The sequence below is a fragment of the Marmota monax genome, unplaced genomic scaffold, assembly GCF_021218885.2.
Source record: "Marmota monax isolate L192 unplaced genomic scaffold, Marmota_monax_Labrador192_F-V1.1 WCK01_AAM20220418_F8-fsc00021, whole genome shotgun sequence".
Lineage (NCBI taxonomy): Eukaryota > Metazoa > Chordata > Mammalia > Rodentia > Sciuridae > Marmota > Marmota monax.
The window spans coordinates 17,017,982-17,042,910 of NW_026695228.1; the positions used below are offsets into that span (position 1 = coordinate 17,017,982).

General features: G+C 45.0%; 1 protein-coding gene across 1 annotated transcript in view; it reads right to left on the reverse strand.

Moving 5' to 3' along the window:
- Cdcp1 (CUB domain containing protein 1) overlaps positions 1-17,690 on the reverse strand; it is a 48,780-nt gene extending 31,090 nt beyond the window's left edge. The window contains exon 1 of the mRNA XM_046437445.2: positions 17,487-17,690. Coding sequence (XP_046293401.1) covers positions 17,487-17,568 — 82 coding nt within the window. The 5' untranslated portion in view covers positions 17,569-17,690. The remainder of the gene's footprint in view (positions 1-17,486) is intronic.
- Between the last annotated feature and the right edge of the window lie 7,239 nt (positions 17,691-24,929).

Genomic DNA, 24,929 nt, shown 5'->3' on the forward strand with positions numbered 1-24,929 from the left:
GCTGTTGGCTGATACCAAGGGACTTGGGTTCACCACCAGTCATCTCTATGGGGTCTGCTGTGGGGAGGGGGTGCCAAGCCATCCTGACCCCAAGCCTGGGGTCTTTCTAATACAGTGCCTATTAGCCAGTGAGGCCAGAAGGCAGCAGAGGGACAGACAACCGGTTTAGATACCCTAAGTCCATTTGCCATTGAGTTGGCCAGGCCCATTTACAGACTGGCTCACTGAGGTGTAGGTCACAGATCTGCCTCCTGGAAGTGGTTAATTTCCACATTCACGTAAAAAAAGAACTAGAACACCAGTTGCTGTTTCAGGGACTAATTCATTTCCCTGGCACAGGAAGCCTTGGGAATCTAGACCCCAGAGCTGCCTGAATAACACCAAGCACTTCCCAAGAGCTTAGCCCATGTCATGCACCACACTTAAGAAGCCAGAATTAAAAATAGGTAGTCGGTGTAGACAGATAAATAGGGCCAAATTGAGAAAAACAGACCAAACCGGTTTGGGTTCCAAAGGTTGAAGACTCCTGGGTGGGAGAGATTGAAATGCTAATGTCCCCCAAAGCCAATACAGCCCTTCCTAAAGAATTGTTAATAAAGCAACCCCGGAGCACACAGGGAACTGCTAATTAATTCACCCTGGGCCCCCTTCCGGCCCCACCATTCCTGCCAGCCCCTTCAGCCCATCTGTTTACCACCTTTGGGTTTTCCCACCAGCATCTCCCAGTCACATATACGAGATGAAGGGAAATGAACAAGGGGGGAAGGATGTAAAAGAAAAAAGGAGACTTTAGATGTGTAAAAGGGATGGGACTTCGTCATCCCATGGATCCCGACTTTGGGTCCCCTTCTTCCTGGGTGGGGAGGGGGAGTCTGTTCTATTATCCTTTAAATAAAGCTCCTTACTTTGTACTCCACCCTGGCCTCAGCGTGCTGCTCAGGTGTTACACTTCAACATTCGGGAAGCAGGACTCATCAAGGTAACAGGTAACCGGCGGTACCACTTACACGAGGTAAGTATGTTAAGTAGTCACAAGTCCCCACGACCAGCCTGCAGGGGAGGCTCTAGCATGTATCTCCAGTTGCAGATGAAGAAACTGAAAGCTCAGGCAGGTGAAGTGACTTGCCCAGGCGTCTGTGACTAATTAGAAGAGGCGGGGCCGGGTTTCACACCTGCTGAGCAGTTTGATGCTGGAGCCTGGGGCATGATAAATAAGTATTCAGCAGACCTAACCCTGCCCCAGCAATTCACACTCAACCTCTAACTTTTTGATGAGCATGGTTTGTTCTCACCCTCAAGGCAAATCAAGACGGAATAGAATGGCTCCAAGCTGTGAGGGCTCCAGGGCACCTCCCGGACCACCTCGAGAGAAAGATGCTTGTTTAAGACGGTTGAATGTGGACGTTGCATTCATGCACATTTTCCTTTACTTCAAAATCATTTGAAATACCTAATTAACATGAATAAATTAATTTTAAAAAATCATTTGAAAGGGTCGCCCGATTTAAAGCTAAGATTTGACGTTACCTAGAATCTGAAATGTTTGGGGCATGGTGTGTTCTGTGTACTTTCTGGGCAGTGCCCAGGTGTGAGGTTCCAGGAGAGGGAAGGCGACAGGTTCAGCTGTTCAGGGTGCCACAGCTTCAACGGGGTCTGCCTGGAAGGTGGCTGGCAGGGGAGGTGAATGTGGTTGCGTTGGTGGCTAGAAAAAGGCAGCCATGATTCTAGAATAAAGCATTCTGAACGAAAGGCGGTGCCGATCTGGCAGAAAAGCATTCCACAGAAGCCCCCGCCCTGGGGGCCTTATTTCTCAAGATTGCTATCACTGAGACTCATGGGTGAAATCACACGGAACTTTAGGAGAATTCCCCCAATCCCCACCCACCCCGTCCTCCTTCCTCCTTAACTAGAGTGAGTGAAGTTCATCCAGGCCTCTGGTGTGACTTAGCAGGAAATGCTTCTTCCTGGAATAGAGACCACCCCCACCCCAACCTGTCCCCTTGTGAGCCTTGAAGCCTCTGTCCACTGGGTGGAGGTCAAGCAGGTCCCGACAAGCCCTGTCAGTCACTCCGGCCCCGATCTCAGTCCCCTGTGGCTGACTTGGGGAAAAGCAGTCCATAGAAGCAACAGGGAAAATCTCTTCCTTTTTCTTAGAAGTACAGGTGTGTGGACTGATGACTACCTACCAGGAAACCCCAGGAAGAAGCTGGGGCAAGGTGTGGCAGTCTGGCCAAGCTGTGGGAATGCTTTGGGCTACTATGGAGATTTGGAGGAAGGGGTAGATGGCAGGACAGGCAACCATCCCACTTCCCAGCCCCCAGTCGAAGCTGCAAAGGACATAGAACATTATACACAAAGGACCTGGGGAGTGATCAAGGGCAGCGTGGGGCTGGGACGCAGGAGATATTGATGAATTGGGGCACAGAGATGCTCGCTTGTAATCCCAGCAGCTTGGGAGGCCAAAGCAGGAGGATCACAAGTTCAAAGTCAGCTTCAGCAATTTAGCGAGGCCCCAAGCAACTTAGAAAGACCCTGTCTCAAAATAGTAAAAAACTTTAAAAAAGGCTAGGGATGTGGCTCAGTGATTTAAGTGCTGGGTACCTGGAATCAATCCTTGGTCCAAAACAAAGTGAAACAAACAAAAAACAAAAATCCCTGACCCTGATGAAGGTTGACTCTGGCCACATCAAAGTAATTTTGCTACAACCTGCCTTCTAGGCCAGGGGCTGACATACAAAGATGAACAAAGTTGGGCCTCAACTTCCAGAGTCACTTCCAGGGACCTCAGGGCTCAACAGATTAAGTTTCCATCCTCTCAGTAAAACAGACCCACAGGTCCCTTTTAAAATAGTTACTATTTCCATAACTCTTGGAATGATCATAGAGGACAGGAAAATAAAGTTCCAACAGCAATGTTAAAGAGAACCTGTGTGTATTCTTAATCAATTCAAATTCACGTCCCACTCTTGATTCCCAAACTCCTTATCAAAGGAAATTATGTGCAATGATGCAAGCTATCAACCTTCTGAAGTTACTGAGCCATCTTCTGAAAGCAATGCTAGTGATCAGCTCTGTCTGCAGGTATTTAACCCATTTTCCAAAGTAGTAAAGGGCTTGCAAGAAGCCATCCAGACCCTTCTGCAGTATTTTTCATTTTTATGAGTCAAAAACACAGGCCATGTTAGAGAGGTATGTGCCTCCACTAGGCTGTGGGCCCTATCTGGACCACAGTCTGTAACAAATGGATATCTCTATGTCTACACTTCTCTGGGACTGTGGCTGTGTTATGGCTCCTTGCCAATTCAAGACTGGACTTGAGGATGTAACCCCAGATGGAATCAAACCATACTGGGTGGAGAAATGAATTCAAGGAGGATGACCAAGGTAAAAGAGCTGCAGAGTAACAGACTTTGAATGTGAGCACTGCAGGATTCAACAACAAATACTTCAGTATGAGGCCACTGTACATAATGCATGATGATATGCTAATATGCCACAGGGCATTTCATTCCACAAAATGTTAGAGTTTCACTCTGTTACACCTTCAGGTATGAAATCAGAAAAGTCACCAAGGATCACAAGGACAGATGTGGAAAGAGTCAGAGGAGGAGATCAAACAATTCATCTGCACAAATGCTTGGGGACCTTGACAGACCATGGACCTGTACAATCCCTCCCCAGAAGCTCAATGTTTTAGAAGTTACTGAATATCCAGTTTCTTGCTCTGGAGGATTTTGATCCCACAGCCCAGCTTTGCCACTGGAGATTAAATAGCTAAAACCAACAGGGGGCTGGTCACATAGGAATCCACACTCAACGGACTACATGCTGGGTGATTCCGTTGACTGTACATTGGGATAAAGCCAATCTTCGCTTGTGTAAGTCAGGGTAGTAAACCTCTAGGGAGCAGATACTAGGTGGGAGGGGGGCAAGTGAAAAACTTCTGCAACACTGGAATGTTCCAGTCTTGATTTGGGTGATGGTTACAAGGTGCGCAAATGTCCACACACACACACACCCACACACACCCACACACACACACATATACACACACATATGCATGTGGTAATGTGCCATATAACAAAGTTTTGGGCAACAATAGGTCAGCATATATGATGGTGGTCCCAAAAGATTATATTAGTGACGTGATAACCAACTTAATTTATGCATGTACACACAATGATGAAATTCCATAATAATGCTTTTTTTTTTTTTGGTTTGTTTGCAATGCTGGGGATCAAACTCAGGGCCTTTCATATGTTAGGCAAGTGGTCTACCACTGAGCTCCATCCCTAGCCCAATGATGCATTTCTCAGACTATATTCCTGCCACTAAGGAACATTTTATGTATACACTTATATACATGAGATATATATTTATCTCATGTTATATATAAAAAAATATATATATATATACACACATTATATGTATGAAATGTATATATCTCCTATTTATAAGGTACTAAACTGCACACTTAGGATTTGTGTACTTTATTACATGTCAATAAAACAATTTTTTAAACTTAGAAGAACCATTGCTAGCTGTCCGAAAGCTTCTCTGATGATTAAAAAACTCAACTCTCCCCTGTCCCTCTGGGCATGCAGCAGACATCCTCTGAGTCCCTTTTTGAGCCTGCACAGAGGTGGCCACGGGATCTTATCCACAATCCCTATCTGAAGTCTACTCAAGTGAACCAGGTTTTTGCAGAGCTTCAAGGTTTTGTATAATGAATTGTTTTTTCATGATGCTAAAGCTGGAGGAGAAAACTCTGTTGGCTTCTGAAGGCGTGGTCCTTCTCCATGATCTAAACCCCAAGTCCTTCCCCCGGTCTGAACCCTGAGCAAGTACAGTAAGTTCTGTGGGGACTGGGCAGGCTGATGGTGCTGTCCTGGGCTCCACAGCATTAGATTCAGATAGACTAGGTAGGTCATTTACAAAGCAAGATTTAGAATTGTAAGTTTTGCTTTTCTTCTTCTCCTTCTTCTAAGAGAGAGAGAGAGAGAGAGAGAGAGAGAGAGAAAGTCTTTCTATTTTGCTTTTAAAAAGAAAACAAAAAACTAGGACCAGGGGTGTAGTTCTGTAGTAGAGCACTTGTCTAGCAAGCATGAGGCCCTAGGTTCCATCCCCATCACTGCAAAAAACAAAAACCAAACTGATTAAAAAAAAGAAAAGGGAAAAAGAGTAGCAGACACAAATAAGCCCACAGACATTTTTTTCCCCACTTTTTTTTTAACAAACTTTGTCATTCTAACCTTTTTAAATGTACAGTCCAGTGGCATTATACACATTCACATTATTGTGCAACCATCATCACCACCATCTCCAGAACCTTCTCATCATCCCAAACAGGAAGTCTCTACCCATAAAACACTAACTCTCACCTCCCCACCCCAACAACCACCACCCTACCTTCTGTCTCCCTGAATCTGACTGCTCGAATAAGTGGAATTATACAGGATGCGTCTTTGTGTCTAGCTTATTTCGTTTAACATAACATAGGGGAGAATTAATTGCTAATCATTGATGTGAATGAGAACCAAAAGTTGAGCAAAACTACATGGACTCAATTCACACCCACACAGAAACATATACACGATGACCCCTTTGTTGGAAGGAAGAGAATATTTTGAAGGCAAAACTATGGTAGTAGAAGGCAAATCAGTCATTGCCAGGGGCCAAGGGGCAGGAACTGACTGTAGAAGGGTTGGAAGGAATTTTGTGGGGAAATGGAAATATCATATCATGCACTTGGTAGGACTTGTCAAATTGCACAACTGAGGTTGGTGACTTTTATGGCGTGTATGTTACACCTCAATAGAACTGGAAAATATTTTTTACATTTAGATAAATGTTATGTGAGGCATAAAATAATGAAATGAAATGATAAACACCTGACCAGTAAAATATTTTTCTCTTACCCTTAAGTCTGGTTTTGTTCCCTGAAGCAACCATTACCATTTTGGGGGTGCATTGGTCCAGGGGTAGTCTAGGAAAGTGTGGGTATATATCTATATACCATTTCTATTTAATTTTATTTATTTTAATTTGCCAAAAGTTTGCATGTCACACCACTGTTCTGAACATTGGGTTTTCCTCTCCATAACGTACCCTGTGCGTTACTCCACATCAGATTAAAGAACGCTATCTCATTCTTTTAAATGGCTGCCTGGTATTCTATTGGGTGCAGCGTAATTTATCTACCTGGTTTCTATGGATGTGTATTTGAGTTGTCTCTAGTCTCCAGCTACCAGGGAAAAGAGGAGAAGACACTTAGCCAGAGTCGGAAGGTGCCAGTGAGACATATACCTTCCCCAGTGTTTCTGGCAAGAACTTGGGTTATATTGCCCAACAGAGGTTGAGGACTCAAAGGCTGGAAGATATTATTCCAGGATGGGGATGCATTTGGGTGTGGATGGGCTTCTGCTAGATGACCCACGCTCTGTTTACAATGTGAAAAGTGTCTTCTGTGTTCTGACAAAATAAGAGCAAGCTCCTGACGGGGTTAACCAAGATAAGATTAGATTGATAAGATTGTCAGCGACTTCTCCATCTCTCAATAAGAATTAAAGGCCAGGGTGCTGCCAGGCTGCAATTCATGGGGGTTCTAGCTCTGGTTTCACACACTGGCATGCTCCAGTACAATCTCCACTTAAGACTCCTGTCACAAGGAAAGCTGCCATCCCTAGAAGCCTTCTGGGACATTCTCATTCAGGGATCATGTACAACTGAGCACAGCACTTAAGTTGTACAAAACCTGTCCGGTCGGTTCCTTGGCTAACAGGAAATTCATGTATACGTAGGTACTCTATTGCAAACAACTTTTGGAAACGTTCTGGTGTCATTGAAAATGGCTTCTTGCAGATTTCAATCCAGCAGTTCCACTTCTAGGAATTTCCCCCACAGATATCCCCATAGGTGCCCAAAGTTAATCCCTGGGAGTAGCTGAAGCAGGTCGTAGCATTGACATCTCCTAATAGGCAGCTGATTACATGGATGATGAGAATCTGCCATGGAAATTACAAATGTTCTTGGGCTCAACTCAGATGATCAAAATCATAATAATTCTGATTAGTGGAGAGATTTGTTCTAGGCCAGGACTGAGTGATTTACCAATGTCCTTTCATAGGGACCTCCAGCCAACCTCCAGATACTGCTGTTGCTGTTTTGTAACCAAGCACAGAGTCTCAGGGAGGTTAAGTCACTTGCCCAACTCACCAAGTTAATAAGCAGTGGAGTTGGGATTTGAACCAAGCTTTGCCCAATGCCAAAGCTTGCTGAGTAAGATCACTGCCAATAAGCTAGAAAGGTAACCATGAGCCCAGGAGGCGTTTGGCTCCACGCCACCCATTTCTCCACTTCCTCACTCTGGGTCAGTTTCTAGCCTAGAATCTGAGCTCTTTGGGATGTGTGCATTGAGGAAATGGGAAATACGGTGACATGCAAGAATTTAGAAGTGTAGTGATCTATGGAGGCTGGATGTCGTATCCTCAGAAGTGTTGTACCAGACTTGCCAGCAGCGCAGTGGATAGAGGATGGTCATCCATCACATAGGCTGGGCCCTCCCAAGACGAGGTCCTTGTGGCCTGGGGACTCCAGCAGAGCAGAGGCACTGGGCACATACCTCTCCACTATGACCGGTGTACCACCTGCATAGCAGCCCAGTGTCTGGTTTGGGAGATGCTCTGAGACCTTCAAACACAGGGGCTTAATCTCATCACCTCTGTGATGTCCTGGGACCTGCACGCCGAATGTTTGTAAGTTGCTCTGAGGTTTCATATTGTTTTAGTGAAACCATCCTTGGTTGAAATAGCCTGATGTTCCTGCCTCCAAATCAGTAATAGAAGATAAGGCGTCTATTTGGGCAAACAAGGCACGTGCCTGGACATGCACCACCCCAGCTCGGCTTCCAGCTGGACCACACATTATCAGGAATTGCAGATGCTTCTCATGGATCCAAGTGTTCTGTGACACGGCAAAATGCCAAGGAAGTGGGCAGACCCGGAAACAAAGACAGCGGCCCAACTTCCACTCTGTGCTATCTCTGGATTCAGAAAGTTGATGGAACTTTTATCTCCAGAGACTGTTTTTATCATCCCAGGCAAAGGTAGCAGATTGTCACCTTGTACACTCTTGCCCAAATGGCACATTTCTCTAAGAACGCTTTGATCTTCTGTCATTGAGGCTAGGAGTGCTTGTGCTTCATTAAAGAACTTGAAGTTACACCATCTGTGCTCCTGAAGCTGTTTTAATTTTCTTTTTCAAGACATTTTCAAATTTATTATTTAAGGATGTTTGCACCCAGGCGAGGCATTCACAGACCCTGCAGTCTAATTATTGACTGGTGTTTCTGTCTACCAGAAAGTATGGCTGCTAGTGAAAGACAGCCCATCCCTTATGCAGTCAGGTTAACAAGGCTGTCAGTGATTCCCTGGGCCCCAACCAGGAGAGAATTAAGAAGTGCACATTATTTTCTAAATGCAGTAATTGAAGATAGGTATAAAATCCAGTGTGCTCTTTCACTGGGCTACATCCTCAGCCCTTTTTATTTTTAAATTTTGAGACAAGGTCTCGCTAATTTGCTGAGGCTGGCTTTGAACTTGTGATCCTCCTGCCTCAGCCTCCTGAGTAGCTAGGAGTCACAGGCCCACACCAGGCACCCAGTAAGAAAGAACTTTCAATTTCGTAAACGTTTAAAGACGTTCAATCAGATGCCTATAAAGAATATTCTGATTTTCTACTGTATTCTATCACAAATTCTGCATTGCTATAGAGTGGTGTAGTTAAAATGGAGGACCTCACAGGACAATACAAAGTTTTTGTCATATTCATTACTGCTACTAATAAGTTGCCCTTCACCATGAGGACCCTGCTGAGCCACATGTAAGCCCAGACACTTGAGGTGCTGCTATTTCCTTCAGCCTTTTCCCCTATGTCTTCCTGTGAGATACACACAGAAAGAGCAAATAACAACTGTAGCCACACTGTACCTGTGACTACCTGGCTTCTTTCATTGTATCATTGGCAGTTCATCATTATTTTCTGGTTATTCCAGAGGAGGACTGCGTTCCTGCCAACCTGCCCACACCCCATCCACTGTCTCCCGGACCCAGGTTGAAATGGATCAGCAAAGACCCTGGGCACATTTCACACAGCAAAGGTGCCAGGCCCTGGTGCAGGGTGGAGAACCATCTCCCCCACCTCTGCAGAGACAGCAAGTTTGGGCTCCTTGGACCATCCACACTTTCTTTTCTCTAATTCTCTAGTTTTCCCAGGATTTGTGTCCACGCGTGAAGCCCTGGGGACTGTTTTTACTTTCTCCTCCTAGTCTATCTGATTTGCATCAAATTTAAAGCCAGAAGACCCAGGCTTTAGAATTTTCTGCCCTTGCCACTTTCTGACAGTGTGACTTAAAAAAGTGACCTAACTTCTATAAGATTCCTAGAAAGATTTGCCAAGAGACCTTGACCATGTACTTGTTTATTCCACAGGTAGGTACCAAATGCCACCAGGCACCAGGTGTGATTCTAGCCACTTAACTCGTGGTGTTTGGACATAAAACTTCCTGAGGGTCCCTAGGAGGTCCACAAGTTGGCTTTGGTTTAAATCAGTTCATAAAACATGTGTGCAAGAGGTTTCCATGTGTGGTCAAACTCATCAATTAAAGATTGGAAAACGGAGGCCCAGAGGGGTGAGGCAACTGCCCCCCCCCCCCGTCTCATATAAAGCTAACTGTTGACATGATTGAGGTTAGAACTGGGAATCCTGACCGTTCTGCCAGCTGCCTGCAAACTGGACATTCCCAGCTGCCTCCTGGGCTCACAACCACACTACACAACCCGGCCTCCCTTCTGCCTCGGTGGGGCTGTGCTGCCGAAGTCCAGCCCACACAACAGCAGCAGCAGTGATGTGAGCAACTTCCTTTCGTGGCCCATGAAAACCTCCAATGTGAGATTTCTCATGCGCTGCTTGACTCTATCTGTCTGATGCAGATGAACACAGAAGCAAGCATGTTGAAGATGGCAGGTCTCAAAAAATGGAAAGGCCTGAGACCCTACATCACAGCTTGGAGGACATCCTCTGTTTTGCATCTTAGGTGAGCAAGAAAAAAAAAATCTATCGTGTGTGAACTATCGTACACATTTGGGTATATGTATCGGAGCAGCTTAAGACAGGTTGTACCCTAAATATGAGACCTAAAGTATGGAATTGTTAAGAGCTAACCAATCATTGGTGTAAACGTGAAGAGCCACCAGAGGCTTCGGTCTGCTTGACACGCAGGACTCTGGGCATCCTGAAATGGTTCAGGAAGATAAGGACCGCAAGGCGTCCCTTGCAATCAGTAAGAGGTCACCCTGCCCCTTGCAATCAACAAAAGGTCACTTTGCAACAATGAAGTGTAATGAGCAGAGAATGGAAGGCATGAAGTCATGTGACTTTATAGATGTGTGTCAGAGGAGGAAAAAGATGGCGAGGTCACCACCCAGGAACAGGGAGTCTATGCATGTTTTTCACTAACAAGAAAAACTTATTGTAAGACAAATAGCCACAGAGATCTTGAAGAGGACCCAGCGACTGCGTGATTTACATGGGATTTAACTGATGGAGGCATCCATACCCCAGGAAGAGATTCAGAACAGATATAAACATTAGCCAAATGCAAATACGTGAAAGGAAATTCAAAATGAGACAAGGTTTCACCTGACAATTGTGATTAGTTTCAACTAGAAAATAAATAAATAAACCAGAAAGTGGCGTGGAAGCCCCTCCCTCTGGGAGACCACCTGATCCTCAGACAGCACCTCCACCTGCTAGCCATGACCTTGGGTAAGCTATTGCACCTCCATTTTTTAATATTTATTTATTTACTTGCTTCACCTCCTTGTTTACTTTTCAGTTATTCTTCCTCCAGGGATTTTGTTTGGGTGGAGTGGGGGTGTTCTGGGGATTAAACTCAGGGGCACTTGACCATGTATTTTTATTTAGAGACAGGGTCTCACTGACTTGCATAGCTCCTTGCTTTTGCTGAGACTGAACTTTCAATCCTTCTGCCTCAGCCTCCCAAGCCCCTGGGATTACAAGCGTGCACCACTGAACCCACCTTCCTCTAGGAATTTTGCCTACAGATGAACTTGCCCAACAAAGTTGGCTGCAAAGATAGGCACTGAGGTTCTGTTCATAGTAACAAAAGAACAGGGACAATCCATCCATAAGGGGATGGTTAAATTTAACATGCTATTCCCACGACAAGGAATATTGTGCAGCTGTCAAAAGGCACCTGGCTGTTCTGTATGTTCTGATATGGAATGAACACCAAGATAAGAGTCCTAAGTGAAAAACAAGAAGTCTATGGAGTAAATCCTACACTAGGTACTATAGTATGCTTAGTGCACAAGAGGGAGGTACATCACTTATAAACCTGTACAGTATAAAAATAGCTCCAGAACAATACACGAGAAACCGCGGCTGCCTCTGGGAGGAGGTCCAGAGCCTGAGGCAGGAGGGGATACACTGCCCCACCCATTTTATAGTACCGTCATGGAACACCGGGGATGCCTTCTGAGAAATGTATCCCTGGCAATTTCATTGTTGCATAAATGTCATATCATGTACTTACAGAAACCTAGATGGTGTAGGTCACTCACTTAACATGGCCTCCGGAGACAAACGAGAGACATGGTAAACACAAGCTGTGCGTAGGCTGCTGCCAGTTTAGCAGTTACAGTAAACCGTTTTTATTTGTGGTGCTGGGCATAGAACCCAGGGCCTCGCACATACTAGGCAAGGCTCCACCACTGAGCTACATCCCCAACTTTTTTCTTTTTTAATTTTGAGATAGGAACTTGGTATGTGGCTGTGGCTGGCCTCCAACATGTGATATTCCTTCCTTAGCCTCCCAAGTCACTGGGATTCCAGTGAATGTACCATCACACTTGGCTATTATTATTATTATTATTATTTTGGTACCAGATATTGAACTCAGGGGTACTTGACCACTGAGCCCCATCCCCAGCCCTATTTTATATTTTATTTAGAGACAGGGTCTCACTGAGTTGCTTAGGGCCTCACTAAGTTGCTGAGTCTGGCTTTGAACTTGCGGTCCTCCTGCCTCAGCCTTTTTTTTTTAATGAGTAGATGGAATATACTCTAAAACAATAATAGAAAGTGTAGTATAGTAAATACATAACCAGTAACATAGTTGCTTATGATCATTATCCAAAATTCTGCACTGCCCATAAATGTCTGTGCTATTTGTTTGTAATTGGCAGTGCAGCAGGTTGTTTCAACCAGCATCATCACACGTGTGTGCAGAATGCATTGCTCTGTGAGGACTGTGGTTTGAGGACTGTGGTACAATCACTAGGCCATAGGAATTTTTCACCTCCACTATATTCTTATGGGACTGTGGTTGTGTATGTGGCCCATCACTGACTGAGACATCATTAACATCATTAGGTTGTGTGTAACTGTGTAATTCTTTTTCTACACAGTTTTTAAATTGTTTGATTAAAAACACATACATATTCCTAAAACAAATACAAACAACATGAACTGGTTATTTATTTATTTATTTATTGGTACCATGGATTGAACCCAGGGGCGCTTTACCACTGAGCCACATCCCCAGCCCTTTTTATTTTCTTATTTTGAGACAGGGTTTCACTAAGTTGCTTAAGGCCTTGCTCAATTGCTGAGGCTGGCTTTGAACTTGTGATCCACCTATTTTAGCCACCCGAGTTGCTGGGATTACAGGTGTGTGCCACTGGGCTGGGCAATTTTTTTTTTTTTTTAATAAAGAAAGTTTCTGGAGCTCAGTGAATGTCTCAAGGCTGACAAGCACATGGTGCCTTTGAGGCCTACGGTGTGTGGGGCATAGCTCACTGTGTTGGGAGCTGGTTCTGGAGTTACTCTCTGGCTGCCTCAGCATCACTGCATTCCAGCTGGGTGGCCCTGGTCTGGTCACTTCACCTTTGTGTGCCTACTAAAGGAAAGTTAGTAGCAGTACATGCTTGAAAACGGAGAATGGCGCAACACAGTGGCCCATTTAAGAGTTTTATCTATATTTTCTCAGGAGAAAATGGCATCATTTTTAATACTCATACATTGTGGAACTTTGATTTTATCCATCAAAGTTATCTTTGCCTGGGCATAGCCATGCACTCCTGAAATCCCAGCTACTCAGAAGGTCAAGGCAGGAGGATCATGTGTCAGCCTGGGTCAGCCTGGGTCATTTAGGGAAACCTTGCCTCAAAATTAAAAACTAAAAAGGGCAGGTGTGCTACTTCTTCATCTGAGAGGTAGAGTGCTTGCTTTGCATGCTCAAGGCACTGGGTACAATCCCCAGTACTACCAAAAAAAAAAAGTAATTTTTGGCCAATATTCTATTTTGGAAACATGTACATTTACATCTCTAAACACAGCACTTTAAACAAAATGATGCACAAGTAGTCTTGACTTGCATTCCAAAAACAATGGGATCAAGAACATCAGGAGCAAGAAGAGACACTGGCATGTCAACAAAGGGAGGTACAGTGGGGTCACTGCACACAGAGCAGCTGTCTGTGGACAATCACATAAATGCCCTGGAAGTCTCTAAGGGATTTCTTATGTATTTTACATTTAACAGGATTGGTTGCTAGATACATATATGTATCTCCTTATGTTTCATTATTCTTTCCGAAACTGCTGGGGGTTTTTGTATTGCTGTGCAGTGAGTGGTTAGATTTTTCCCCACACCAAAGAATGAGATGTAGAGAGTTGGTGTTTTCATGCCGAATGCCTGGTTTTCAGGAATAGATTACTGATGTTACGTGGGAGATGCTCACATGCAAAACAGAAGAGTGACTGGTGCAGAAAATGCTCAATATGCATCCACAAGAAGCAGTGGTCGTCAGTGATTTTAAACACTGATGCACCCAATAGAAATCCAAGGCTAGAAAGAGGTGAGGGAAGGAACCCGGCTGTCCTGGCCTGGTTGTCTAGAATGCTTCCAGCTGCCGGGAGAAGGTGATGGGCTAATTACGAGGTTGTGGTAAGTGGTTTGAAATAATTTGATTGTGGAATAATTTTTATAATTTAGAATGATAATTAAAGGGTATGAATTTTACTTACTCACCAAGGCTGACAGACTCAGCCATGGGTTCCCCCCATCAGGTCTTGTCATCTCCTACTGCCCCATCCATGCCAACCTCCATCAGCGGTCCTTCTAGCCAGCAAATTGGTCTGTCACCTCTACCTCCCCACGCCATCCAAACCTCAGTCAGCACTACTGGGCAAAAATGCAGGTGAGACTTGTGTTATAAGCCAAGGGTTGCAGATCTATTTTCTTTGGGGCTACTAATACTACCTAGATGGAGGGAGTTCCTCAGACTCTTGAGCATCTAACAACACTGATCAGACTGCCTGCTGAACTAGGAGGACTTTCATGGATATTGGTGAAGCGACCCCAGTGACAGCCTGGGAAGGTGTGAGAAACAGGTATGGAGGATACGGCAGGACAAGAGGACAACCTTGCCACAGCAACATAGAAACGTGCATCTGAAGCCCTAAGACTCCCTCCTCACCCCAGCAACTCTACTTCCAGAATTTTAGCTGGACCAAACAGTCAAGAATGTGCAAAACAGCTGGGCGCAGTATAAGCTCAGTGACTCTGAAGGCTGAGGCAGGAGGATCACAAGTTTGAGCCTCCCTCAGCAATTTAGCAAGACCTGTCTCTAAAAATCAATCAATTAATTAAATAAAATAATCTTCAGAGCAACATAGCCACAAAAACATTCTCAGATAAATCAAAATAGAATAATCCAGTTTCTACAACATACTATTTTATATCCTTGGCAACATGATTACATTGTTATGTCATTATGTCGTCTACATGACAAAATTTGTAAGAACTTTTCATTGACTAGACCTGTCAAAATTAATATAAGCAGTCCCCCACTGTTGAATATGCTCTATTTTAAATAGAAAAAATTAGAAGCAACCTAAATGCCCAACAATAGGGGACTAGTTAAAGCCATACAATGAGGTTTTCCCATTTTTAGTTTATGCACACACTTGATGAAAAGACTGCATCCAAATGAACAAGGTGGTTTGCTCACAGATGATTTTTTTTCCATTTGAGTTATATTTATTGCCAACTTTTCTGTGATAACTCTGTGCTACTCAAAATGTGTTGTTTTTAACTATTGTTTTTAACATCCTTCTTTTACACTGAGAGCCAGGGAGAACCTTCAGAAGAGCATGTGTGTGGGTAGGTGCAGTCATCACAGATGGAATGACAGTACCTGAGGCGAACCAGAGCTGACAGGTAAGCCCCAGCACACATCTATGACTGGCAGAACAGCCCTCTCCTGTGACTCAACTCGTGCAAATCTTTGGGGTATGGAGGAGGGCTGGTGGGACTCATCAGTCCTGCCTGTTACACATTCCAGATACCAGCCAGCAGTTCCTCTTTTGAATCTGAAGAATGACGAACACACACACTCACCCGAGGTGAACAAACACAGCATTTGATCCGTCTGCCTGCATCTTTTGGAGGAAACAATGCAGTAACAATGGGGTCACTGAACCAGACTCTGGTATCAGTTCTTGGAAAGCAACCAAGTTAAGGTTTTAACAAGGTTATGATTCCAACTCAATCAGTGCTTCATTCCTGGAAGTGGGGGAGTTGGTGGGGATACCAAAGTCTCACCCACACACCCTATCAAAACACAATTGTCCTATATTTTCAGTTGCATGGAGATACCAAGTCCATTTCCACTCTGCTAAGTCTTTCTTCAGAGAGTTCAGGAGTTTATCAAACAAATCCACAGTGAGAGAGAGAGGGCTCTGGCTTTCTCTGTCCTTGCAGGACAGACTCCAATAACTTCCTAAAGGCCTCCACCAGTTAGATACACCCCACAACTCCAGGCAAATCAGATGTACTGCTGCTGAATTCTATTCCCAACACAAAAGCCCTCAAGTGACCATCACCATGGGTTCTCAGAGTCTGTTCCTGAGGTAATAGGGAGGAATTTAAGAAAGTGAATTGGGGAAGTTACTAGGCTTTGTGGTTTTTATACACCAAACCATTACACAGAGCTCAGCCCCTCAAGAACTTCCTGGACATGTAACAAGCCAGTTCAAGATAGATTATCATTTTGTCATCCATAATACCTTGATTTACACCATATTTTCATGGACAAGTTCTTTCTGTTATCACAGAAAGTTAGAAACATCTCAAACAATTTTCAACACAGTTCCAAGAATGGTAGGCACATACTTTTCTCTAACACATTTACACCCATCTTCACTCCCTAAGCCGTTTTTTATTCTTAAACTGATTTCTTTCTCTACAAATGGGATCTTGAACTTCAGTCCTATGATATTACAGTAAATATGTATTCAATGTTTTAAAGGTTTTACATCTTTTCTATCTATTGTGCAGTAATGTCACCTAATGTTGGAGAAAGAAATCAGGAAACTTTCCTGCCTTAGGTTTGTAATGATGACTGTCACTGTCACGTCCAAGTTCAACCTCACAAGTTTCATTCTTTACTTTAATTTACCCTAGTTTATCTACCTGTTAAACATAAACACCCGCTTAGGTGCGGCAAATGATATCGAAAGCCCAAATCACTTCCTGGATAGGTCTCGTTCAAAAACACAAAACCTGTGCTAGTCTCAGAAAAGACCTCATTTCAAGTTCTTACATGAAGACACCAGATTATTTACTATGTTCTAAAACTTCCAGGGCACGTCCTCACTGGCACAGACCTCTTGACCGCCCCTCCTCCCAACCTGAACTAGCCTATGTTCACCCCAAAACTACCCAATGCTGCAGTCAAAGTCCACTACACAGAGATGCCAGGGGCAGGAGGAAGGTCTGGCCTTGGGGCGCGGACCCTGGCAGCTTTCTCCTACCTGGCGCTTTCATTTCGAATTAACACTCTTGAACTTCTGGAGAAGGCGAGGGGCTGGCGGAAGGGTAAAAAGGAGGCGATCTGATGGGAAATTGTACGTCCGACCACTGTTTTCTTTCTCCTTGGCCCAGTTGAGGAGGTAGAGCGCTTGGAGCAGAAAGCTCTCTCCCCACACCCGGCGTGGTTCTCCCCAAGAATCCCAGCAAAGCCCCCAGGACGCACAGCTCGCCCCCTCGGGCATGTTCCCAGGGCTAAGCTTCGGCGCGCCTTTTCCCCTTCGGCCAGCGCTGGGCTCATCCACTCGGACCGAGAGGCTCTGGGTCCAAGACACTCCCACGTGCCACGGCCTGAGCCCAGAGCTAGGTCGCTGGAACCCAGGAGGGCATCGCCACGGCGCCCGAAGAGGCGCGAGCAGGAGCCGGGCTGTCCTGGGGATCCAATCCCACAAGAGCACCCCGACTGAGCCGCCGCGCCATCCCATTCTGCAGTCTCCGCACCCGGTGCTCCTCAGCACCCTGACCGCCTAGCGCCGGCCGGAGAGCCCGCCCCACTGCTCGGCGCCACCCCAGCCACGAGCCCCGCACTCACCTGCCCCGCGCATCAGGCGCACCGCAAGCAGTAGCAGGCCCCCCAGCAGAACAACTGTAACCCTGCAGTTCTGGCCAGCCATGGCTCTGGGGCGCCCTTGATGGGGAAAACAACTATAGTCTGTGACTCGGAGCGGCGGCCGCGGGCGCCGGAGCCTGGCACCCGGTCCGCCGCGCTCCGCCCTGGCTAGCTCACCTGCGCGCAGGCGGACCAGCCCAGGCTCCGCCCTGCGCAGCTGGAGCGCCGCTGACCTGACCGGTGCTTCCTCTCTCTCCTCCTCCCCTTCCTGCCTCAGCCACCCGGTGTGGGGACGTCCTAGGCACTGTAGCTGGGTTCCTTCCTACCCAATGTGGCATTACGTCGGACTTGTTTCCACCTTCCCGGGCTTAGTCCTCTTTCCCAAAGCTAAGAATGATCAGATCTCTTGGTACAATGGTACGAAGGTCTTACTTAGGAAAAGTCAATCCGACTTCTCTTCGCTGTCCAGGTGTGCCGCTTTGGAAGGGAATCATACTCGTGGGTCACCTGAGTCTTGGCTTCCTGTGCTTTCTCTCCTGCTGTTTGGCTTTGAGGCTCACCAGACATCAAGTCGGTGTTAGGGTTGCTCTTTGCAAGACCATGAGCCTGCAGCCTACCCCAGGCACTTCGCCTGCTTGTTTCTAATGCTCACAGCAACCCTTCTGTTACAAGCAAGGCAGGCCAGACAGACTTGCTGTGTTGGGTGACTGGCCCAGGGTCACCAGGTCAGTTGGTAAATTAGAAGAAGGATTTGGCAGTGCAAGATGAGTTTCACAGAGTTGTTGTGTTGAAATTTTTTTTTTTTTTTTTTTGTGTGTGTAGTCTGGAGATAGAAACCAGGGCCTCTTCTATGCTAGGCAAGTGCTGTACCACTGAGCTACACCACCAACTCCTGGTGTTGATTTTTTGAAGAATGAATGAGTGAGAGAAAACGTGAGGCTGGAAAGGTAAGAGAAGAAACGTGAACAGGCCCTCGGGTCCCTGAATTGAGTTGTGAATGTGCCCTCCACTGAACAAGGGAGTACTGTGTACAGCACCAGCTGCAGCTGTGCCCCCTACCTCTGGCACCAGAGGTGCTTTGGGTTCCACCCTGCAGACCACATAGCAAATGCTGGATCACAGGGCCAAAGGAAGAGACAGTGGGTGCTTGAGGAACTCTTGGCTGGCAGACCAGTGTTGGCCAAAATGACTTGATGACTCCTTGGGCTACCTGTGTCCATGGTAGACAGAGGCTGGGCCAGTCCCCCAAAACAATGTCGGAGGTCTGGATTTTTTTTTTTTTTAAGTATAAGGGATTGAACCCAGAGGCGCTTAACCACTGAGCCACAATCCACAGCCCATTTTTACATTTTAATTGAGAACCAGTGTTTTGCTGAATTGCTTAAGGTCTGGCTAAGTTGCTGAGGCTGGCTTTGAACTTGAAATCCTCCTGCTTCAGCCTCCTGAGCCGCTGGGATTCCTGGCAAGGAATGGCACTTCTCTTGAATTCTTAAGGACACTGAGCCTCTCCAGCGGCCCTAACCCTATGGTCAACAGAGGTGAGAAGTCAGTCCCTTAGGAGCCCCACGCCCTTCCTTCTATGCATGGTCAGGAATAAGAATCAAGTAAACCTGTCCTCCAGGAGCCCACAGTTTATTAAAGAGAGGCAGAGATGTCCAAACAGCCCTACCTATGGAAGGACCTAGAAGCTACAGTGGACCTTAAACTTTTAAATTCTAGGCCACTTCCGTCACTGAGCAGATCTCTGGGGAAACTGAGGCCTAGAGGGAAGGAAGATGATGAAAAATAGGGAGGCTCTTGGTTATCCTGGCTGAACTGAGGGAAAATTCATTAAGAGTAAGAGAGCTTGAGAAAAAAACCTGAACACCCTTTAGCAATGTTTATACTGATCAGGAAGAAGAAAGCAGGTGTTGTCTTTTTCCCTAATTCTGAGCAGACATAGATATCCCAGCATCATCTTCTCACAACCATAACTCTATATGCTATATCTCACAAGTAGTAACAACCATCACAACAACAATAATAGGAAAGTAGGACATTGAGTTCAAAATAGCAGAAGTATTGCTTGACAAGTCACACCTAAGGGACTAATTGTTTCACTTCTCCAAGGTTTGCTTAACAGACCTCCTTGGAATAGTTGATACCAATTTTTTGAACATGGCATGAGATTCAATAATTCCCAGATGTGGGGCTGGGGCTGTAGCTCAGCGGCAGAGTGCTTGCGTCACACGTGCGAGGCACTGGGTTCGATCCTCAGCACCACATCAAAAAAAGTACATAAAAAGATATTGTGCCCATTTACAACTAAAAAACATTTAAATAATAAGAATAGTTTCCAGGGGCTGGGGATGTGGCTCAAGCGGTGGCGCGCTCGCCTGGCATGCGTGCGACCCGGGTTCGATCCTCAGCACCACATACAAACAAAGATGTTGTGTCCGCCGAAAACTAAAAAATAAATATTAAAAAAAAAAAAAAAAAAAAAAAAGAATAGTTTCCAAATGTGAAGGATTAGTGGTGGTCTGGACAATGGCAGCAAAGAGAGAATAGTAGGAAGGTTTTCAGCATCCGGTGTATCAGCCCAACTCCATAGTTGAAGGCAAGATGTTCTAAAATAATGTCTTGGCTCTTGGAGTAGAATGTGAACAAAGCATTGCCAAGGTGATACTGGTCTCAGAGATCAGGATCAGGTCCTTTTTCCGGGCTGTGGAAGATTAAACACCCACAAAAGAAAGCACAGAAAGTAAGTTTATTTAAGTAAAAAGACAGAGACAAAGGACTTCTTCGGGTGTGTCTTGCTCTGTTATAGACCCCAGGATCCGCCCCCCCCCCCTTTCTCTCTCTTCTCCTTAGGAGCATAGGGGCAAGAAGGATCAGGAACACAAAAGACTCCAGGTGCCAGGAAGTGCAATCCCAGAGGCTAGCTGAGAGTGACCCTTTGTCTTTTCTTTGATAACCAGCCTTCATCTTCTCAACCCCCATCATTGATTACCTACAATGACTGCCTGACCTTTGCCCCCACCTCAGTTTGTCAGTTTGTTGAGGAGTGTTTCATATCCTGTCCCCTCAGGCCAGGTGGTGCTGCAAACTGATCGCCTTTTGGCAAAGAAACCGTGTGTGTGTGGGGGGGGGGGGGGAGTCAGTACAGTGGGCTCATCTTATAGGATTATTCTCTTAACCTCATGTTCTTATTCAAGGTGTGGATCTGTTTCGTGTTTACAAGCATGGAGGAATAGAAGGAATCAATTTGAAGAATTGTGTTTCTGAACTGGAGAGAAATTCAGGCAGTTATCATCCATCGCCAGAGAAGAATGACAGATGGATTTTGAAAATAGACCATCCCTTTTAAATCTTGATCTTTGTGAAAACTACAAAGGCTACAAAGCAGGAATTTTTGAAAATTTATAATCCTACCCAGGTAGGGAGAACAGAGAGAAGCTAGAAGGCAGAGGGACAGATGGTGCGTACCTGCCTTCGGAACTCAGAGGTGCCAAAACCCTGTTTGAATAGGGGAAAATTGAGAAATGACAGAGTTGATACTGTGAAGTTCTCAACAAACAAACAAAAACAAAACCCTCAGGAAAGGGCAGTTCCAATTCTGGGGATGGAAGGTGAAGAAGAAGACTGGGAGAAAACTGTTTGAGAAGTACCATAGTTAGTAGCTCACGGAACCCTGCCTGATTTCCTTCTGGCTGGGCAGCCGTCCCTCCTGCATCCCAGAAGTCTGAGTGTTGTTTTCTAGGAAGGCTGAAATATAGGAATCTGGGCTGAGGGCTGCGGGCATAGCTGAAGGCCCAGGAAACATTCTGAAAACCGGTAGATAAAAGAGAACATTTGCATCTGCGTCTGACTGCTGAGAGCCTCCCTCCCCTTCCCAACTAGCCTCCTAGAAAGGGATGAATGGCTTGACCATCCATACTGGAGATGAAAGAATCTTCTCATCTTCTTTTAGGGAGTTTGAGGATCACAAGAGGAAAGACCAAAAGATATAGACATTGACCCCCTCCACAGGTTGAAGGGCTCCCTCCCATGAGGCTCCCATTTGGCAAGCTGGCTGACACAGCTGCTTAATCTCTCACTTTTAAATCTGATCAGATCTGACAACCCAGGAAAGTGTCAAACAGAGTAAAAAGAAAAGAAAAAAAAAATCCAACCAACTAACCAAACAAGAAAAAAGTCACGTGGAAGAAAGAGAGAGTACAAGAAGAAAAGAAAACAAAGCAAACAAAAACATGATCAACTTTCTCAGATAGAAATTATCTATGAAGTAGGAACAGGATGAAATAAAAAAATTAATAGTAATAGTTTTTGGAAATTAAAAAAAAATGATATAAAAAAGAGAGGTTGGCAGTGTAGTTCAGTGGTGTATCACCTGCTTATCATGCATACAACCCAGGATTCAATCCCCATTGCCAAAAAAATAATAAATAGGTAGATAGATTAAGCACAGCTCAGGAGCCCCAATGTGTATACAGTGGGTTTTCTAGAAAAAAAAAGAGAACAGATTAAATAGAGGAGAAGACAACATCAATGACATCATTCAAGAAGTTCCCCAGGAAGGAATGACATGAGTTTCTGGACTTGAAAACTCATGGAAAGTCCTGAACAGTGGATCACGTAGGCTCACATCAAAGTACTGTGTTGAAATTTCACCTAGGGACAAAGAGGGCTGTGACTTTCAGAGGTAAGAAATGGACCTCACAGACAAGAACAAAAATCAAAATGGTTCTGAATTTCTCCAGAACAACACTGGAAGCTGAAAGACAAGAATCAATATATTCAAAACTCTGGGGGCTGGGGTTGTGGCTCAGTGGTAGAGCGCTTGCCTAGCATGCGCGAGGCACTGGGTTCGATCCTCAGCACCACATAAATGTAAAATAAGGATATTGTGTCCACCTAAAACTAAAAAATAAATATTAAAAAATATATATTCAAAATTATGAAGGAAGATAAATTCCATCTTGGAATTCAGAATATCCAGACAAACTACCAAGTTAAAAGGTAAGGTAGAAAATGCACGCATGTGCACATGCACACAAATAATCTCCCAGACACCTTTTCCTCAGGAAAATACTGGAAGATGTATATGTTAAAACAAGAAATACATGAAACACAGCCCTTGAGTATTTCTTTGTGTAATCCACATGTTTATGCGGATATAGGTTTGTAGAGGCTGAGATCAATCACCTTAAAAATAGAACACAAACTTACGAATAAAAAAATCAGATGTAAAAAGTGATTATTTAGAATAAGGAAACAAATTTCGATGTTGAAGAAATTGAAAAAGATCACAAATATCACAAAATTCAGAAAAAAAACCCGGAGTATATTTACTGGGAACTGCATGGTACAGCTCCTTTTCACTGATTTCTTCAGGTCATTTTGCAAGATGCATCAGATAAGACACACTTTGACTCAGAAAGCATAAACATGTGGATTACACAAAGAAATACTCAAGGGCTGGGGGTTGTGGCTCAGTGGTAGAGCACTTGCCTAACACATGTGAGACAGTGGGTTTGATCCTCAGCACCACATAAAAATAAATAAATAGAATAAAGGTGTTAAAAAAAATCTCCCATGGACTAAGCTTCCTCTGGCTCTGTACACTTCAAACTGTATCCTCCCTCTTTTCCGTATCCACATGCTTCTCGGTGTTGAACACTGGACGGCAGGCTCATAATGTGATTCCCATTCAGGCCTTGCTCCTTCTGGTCTTCATCTGGTGAGTCAGCCCAGTGGGTGGAGGGAGTATTCCTGGAAGCCATTACTACAATGCGAGAACAAATAACTATATATGAACATGAGTGTGGATTACTTGAATGCACCCTCCTAAACCTCAGTGAGATGTGACTCCAATTCCACTTAGCCAGATACTAATGGACTGCAGGTGGGAAGAGAACTTTTTTTTTTGATATTTATTTTTTAGATGTAAAGAACTTTTTTTGGCAGTTAAAATATGTGCCTTTGCAAATGTTACAAAGACACGTGACCAAAAGGGTACAGCCTTTGGAAGGTCCTATGGTAACGTTTGAGCTTTCCGGATTTCATGGTATGTGTGCCTCTGGTTGCAGGAAGCAGAGATCCAGCCCAAGGGAGGGGCAAGGAACTCCCAGGGTGATGTGCACCAGGCCTATAGAGAGCCCAGTATCCAGATTGAGTCAAGTCTTAAAGCATATGGCCTACTCTGGGCCAGGGGGTTGGGGCTGACTTCTGTGGCCACCATTCCCTTCCTAGTGAATGGAGCATGGAGTAAACTCACATAGAGCCACTGTCTCTGGTGATGAGGTTCTCAAGTAATAATGATGTTTCACTGAGACACGCTGCCACCCCAAGCCCCAGCATACAGATGCAAAAGAACCACACTCAGTTGAGCAACCAAGGGCAGCCTGCACCATAGAGTGACAGGCTATCCTTGGGTTTTTAGAGCTGTGGAGTATGTAGACCCAGGAACTTTACTGCAGAGAGCAAATAAACTTTACTACAGGAGCAAGATGGAATAGCTTATCAACTACTAATGTGGATTTTGCAGTCAGAGGTCGTAGATTCAGACCCAGGCTCTGCCACTTACTGGCTTATGCAATTCCCTTTGACTATATGCCTCAGTTTGCTTGTCTATGAACTGCGGCTACGAGAGAGTATCCTTCATAGAGTGTTGTAAAGACTAATGAAACTAATACATATACATAATACTTAGCACCGTGTTTGGCACTAACAAATGCACAGTAAAGTTAGCTGAGATTGCTTTGCTGTGGGGGCTGGCATAAAAGGCACGCCTGTCACTTTGGTGGGGATAGACACTATGGAGGTGTAGGGGGAAGAGTTCTGGAAAGAGAAGTCTGGAGACACATTTCTTTACAATCTCATTCAGACTAGAAATTATCAGCCCCTCAAGGCAGGAAGTTGTCTCTGTCTTACTCATGTTGATGTTCCTGGTGTTGGAAACAGTGCTTAGTGTGTAGTCAGTGCTCAATAAATAGCTGGGGAATAAATGAGCTTTTCTAGCCAAGAACACATAGTTCGTTTTAAAAAGGGACGGGGTGGGGGGGCGGGCGGGGGTTGGGGGTTGGGGTGTGTTCAGTGGTAGAGAACTTGCCTAGCATGCACAAGGTCCTGGGTTCAATCTCTGGCACTGCAAAAAAAAAAAAAAAGAAAAGTATGTTTGTGTGTTGGGGGGTGGTAGGGCCCTGACTTCTAGAACAGGTCATTTTGGCCCATGCAGATGTCTGGTGGTAACCCTGGTCTTGTGGAGTTGGCCAGAGTCTGGTGGGCATGACCTTTATGTGGTTTGAACAAAGAGGAGGAGGAGCATCTGTCAGAAGCAGGGGTCCTCTTGGAGTTTGCTTTCTAGGTGATTAAATAAGTTAACAGAGTTGAGATTCTTTCAGTGTATGATCGCTCTAGTGTCACTACACAGGCCAATTGCTGTTT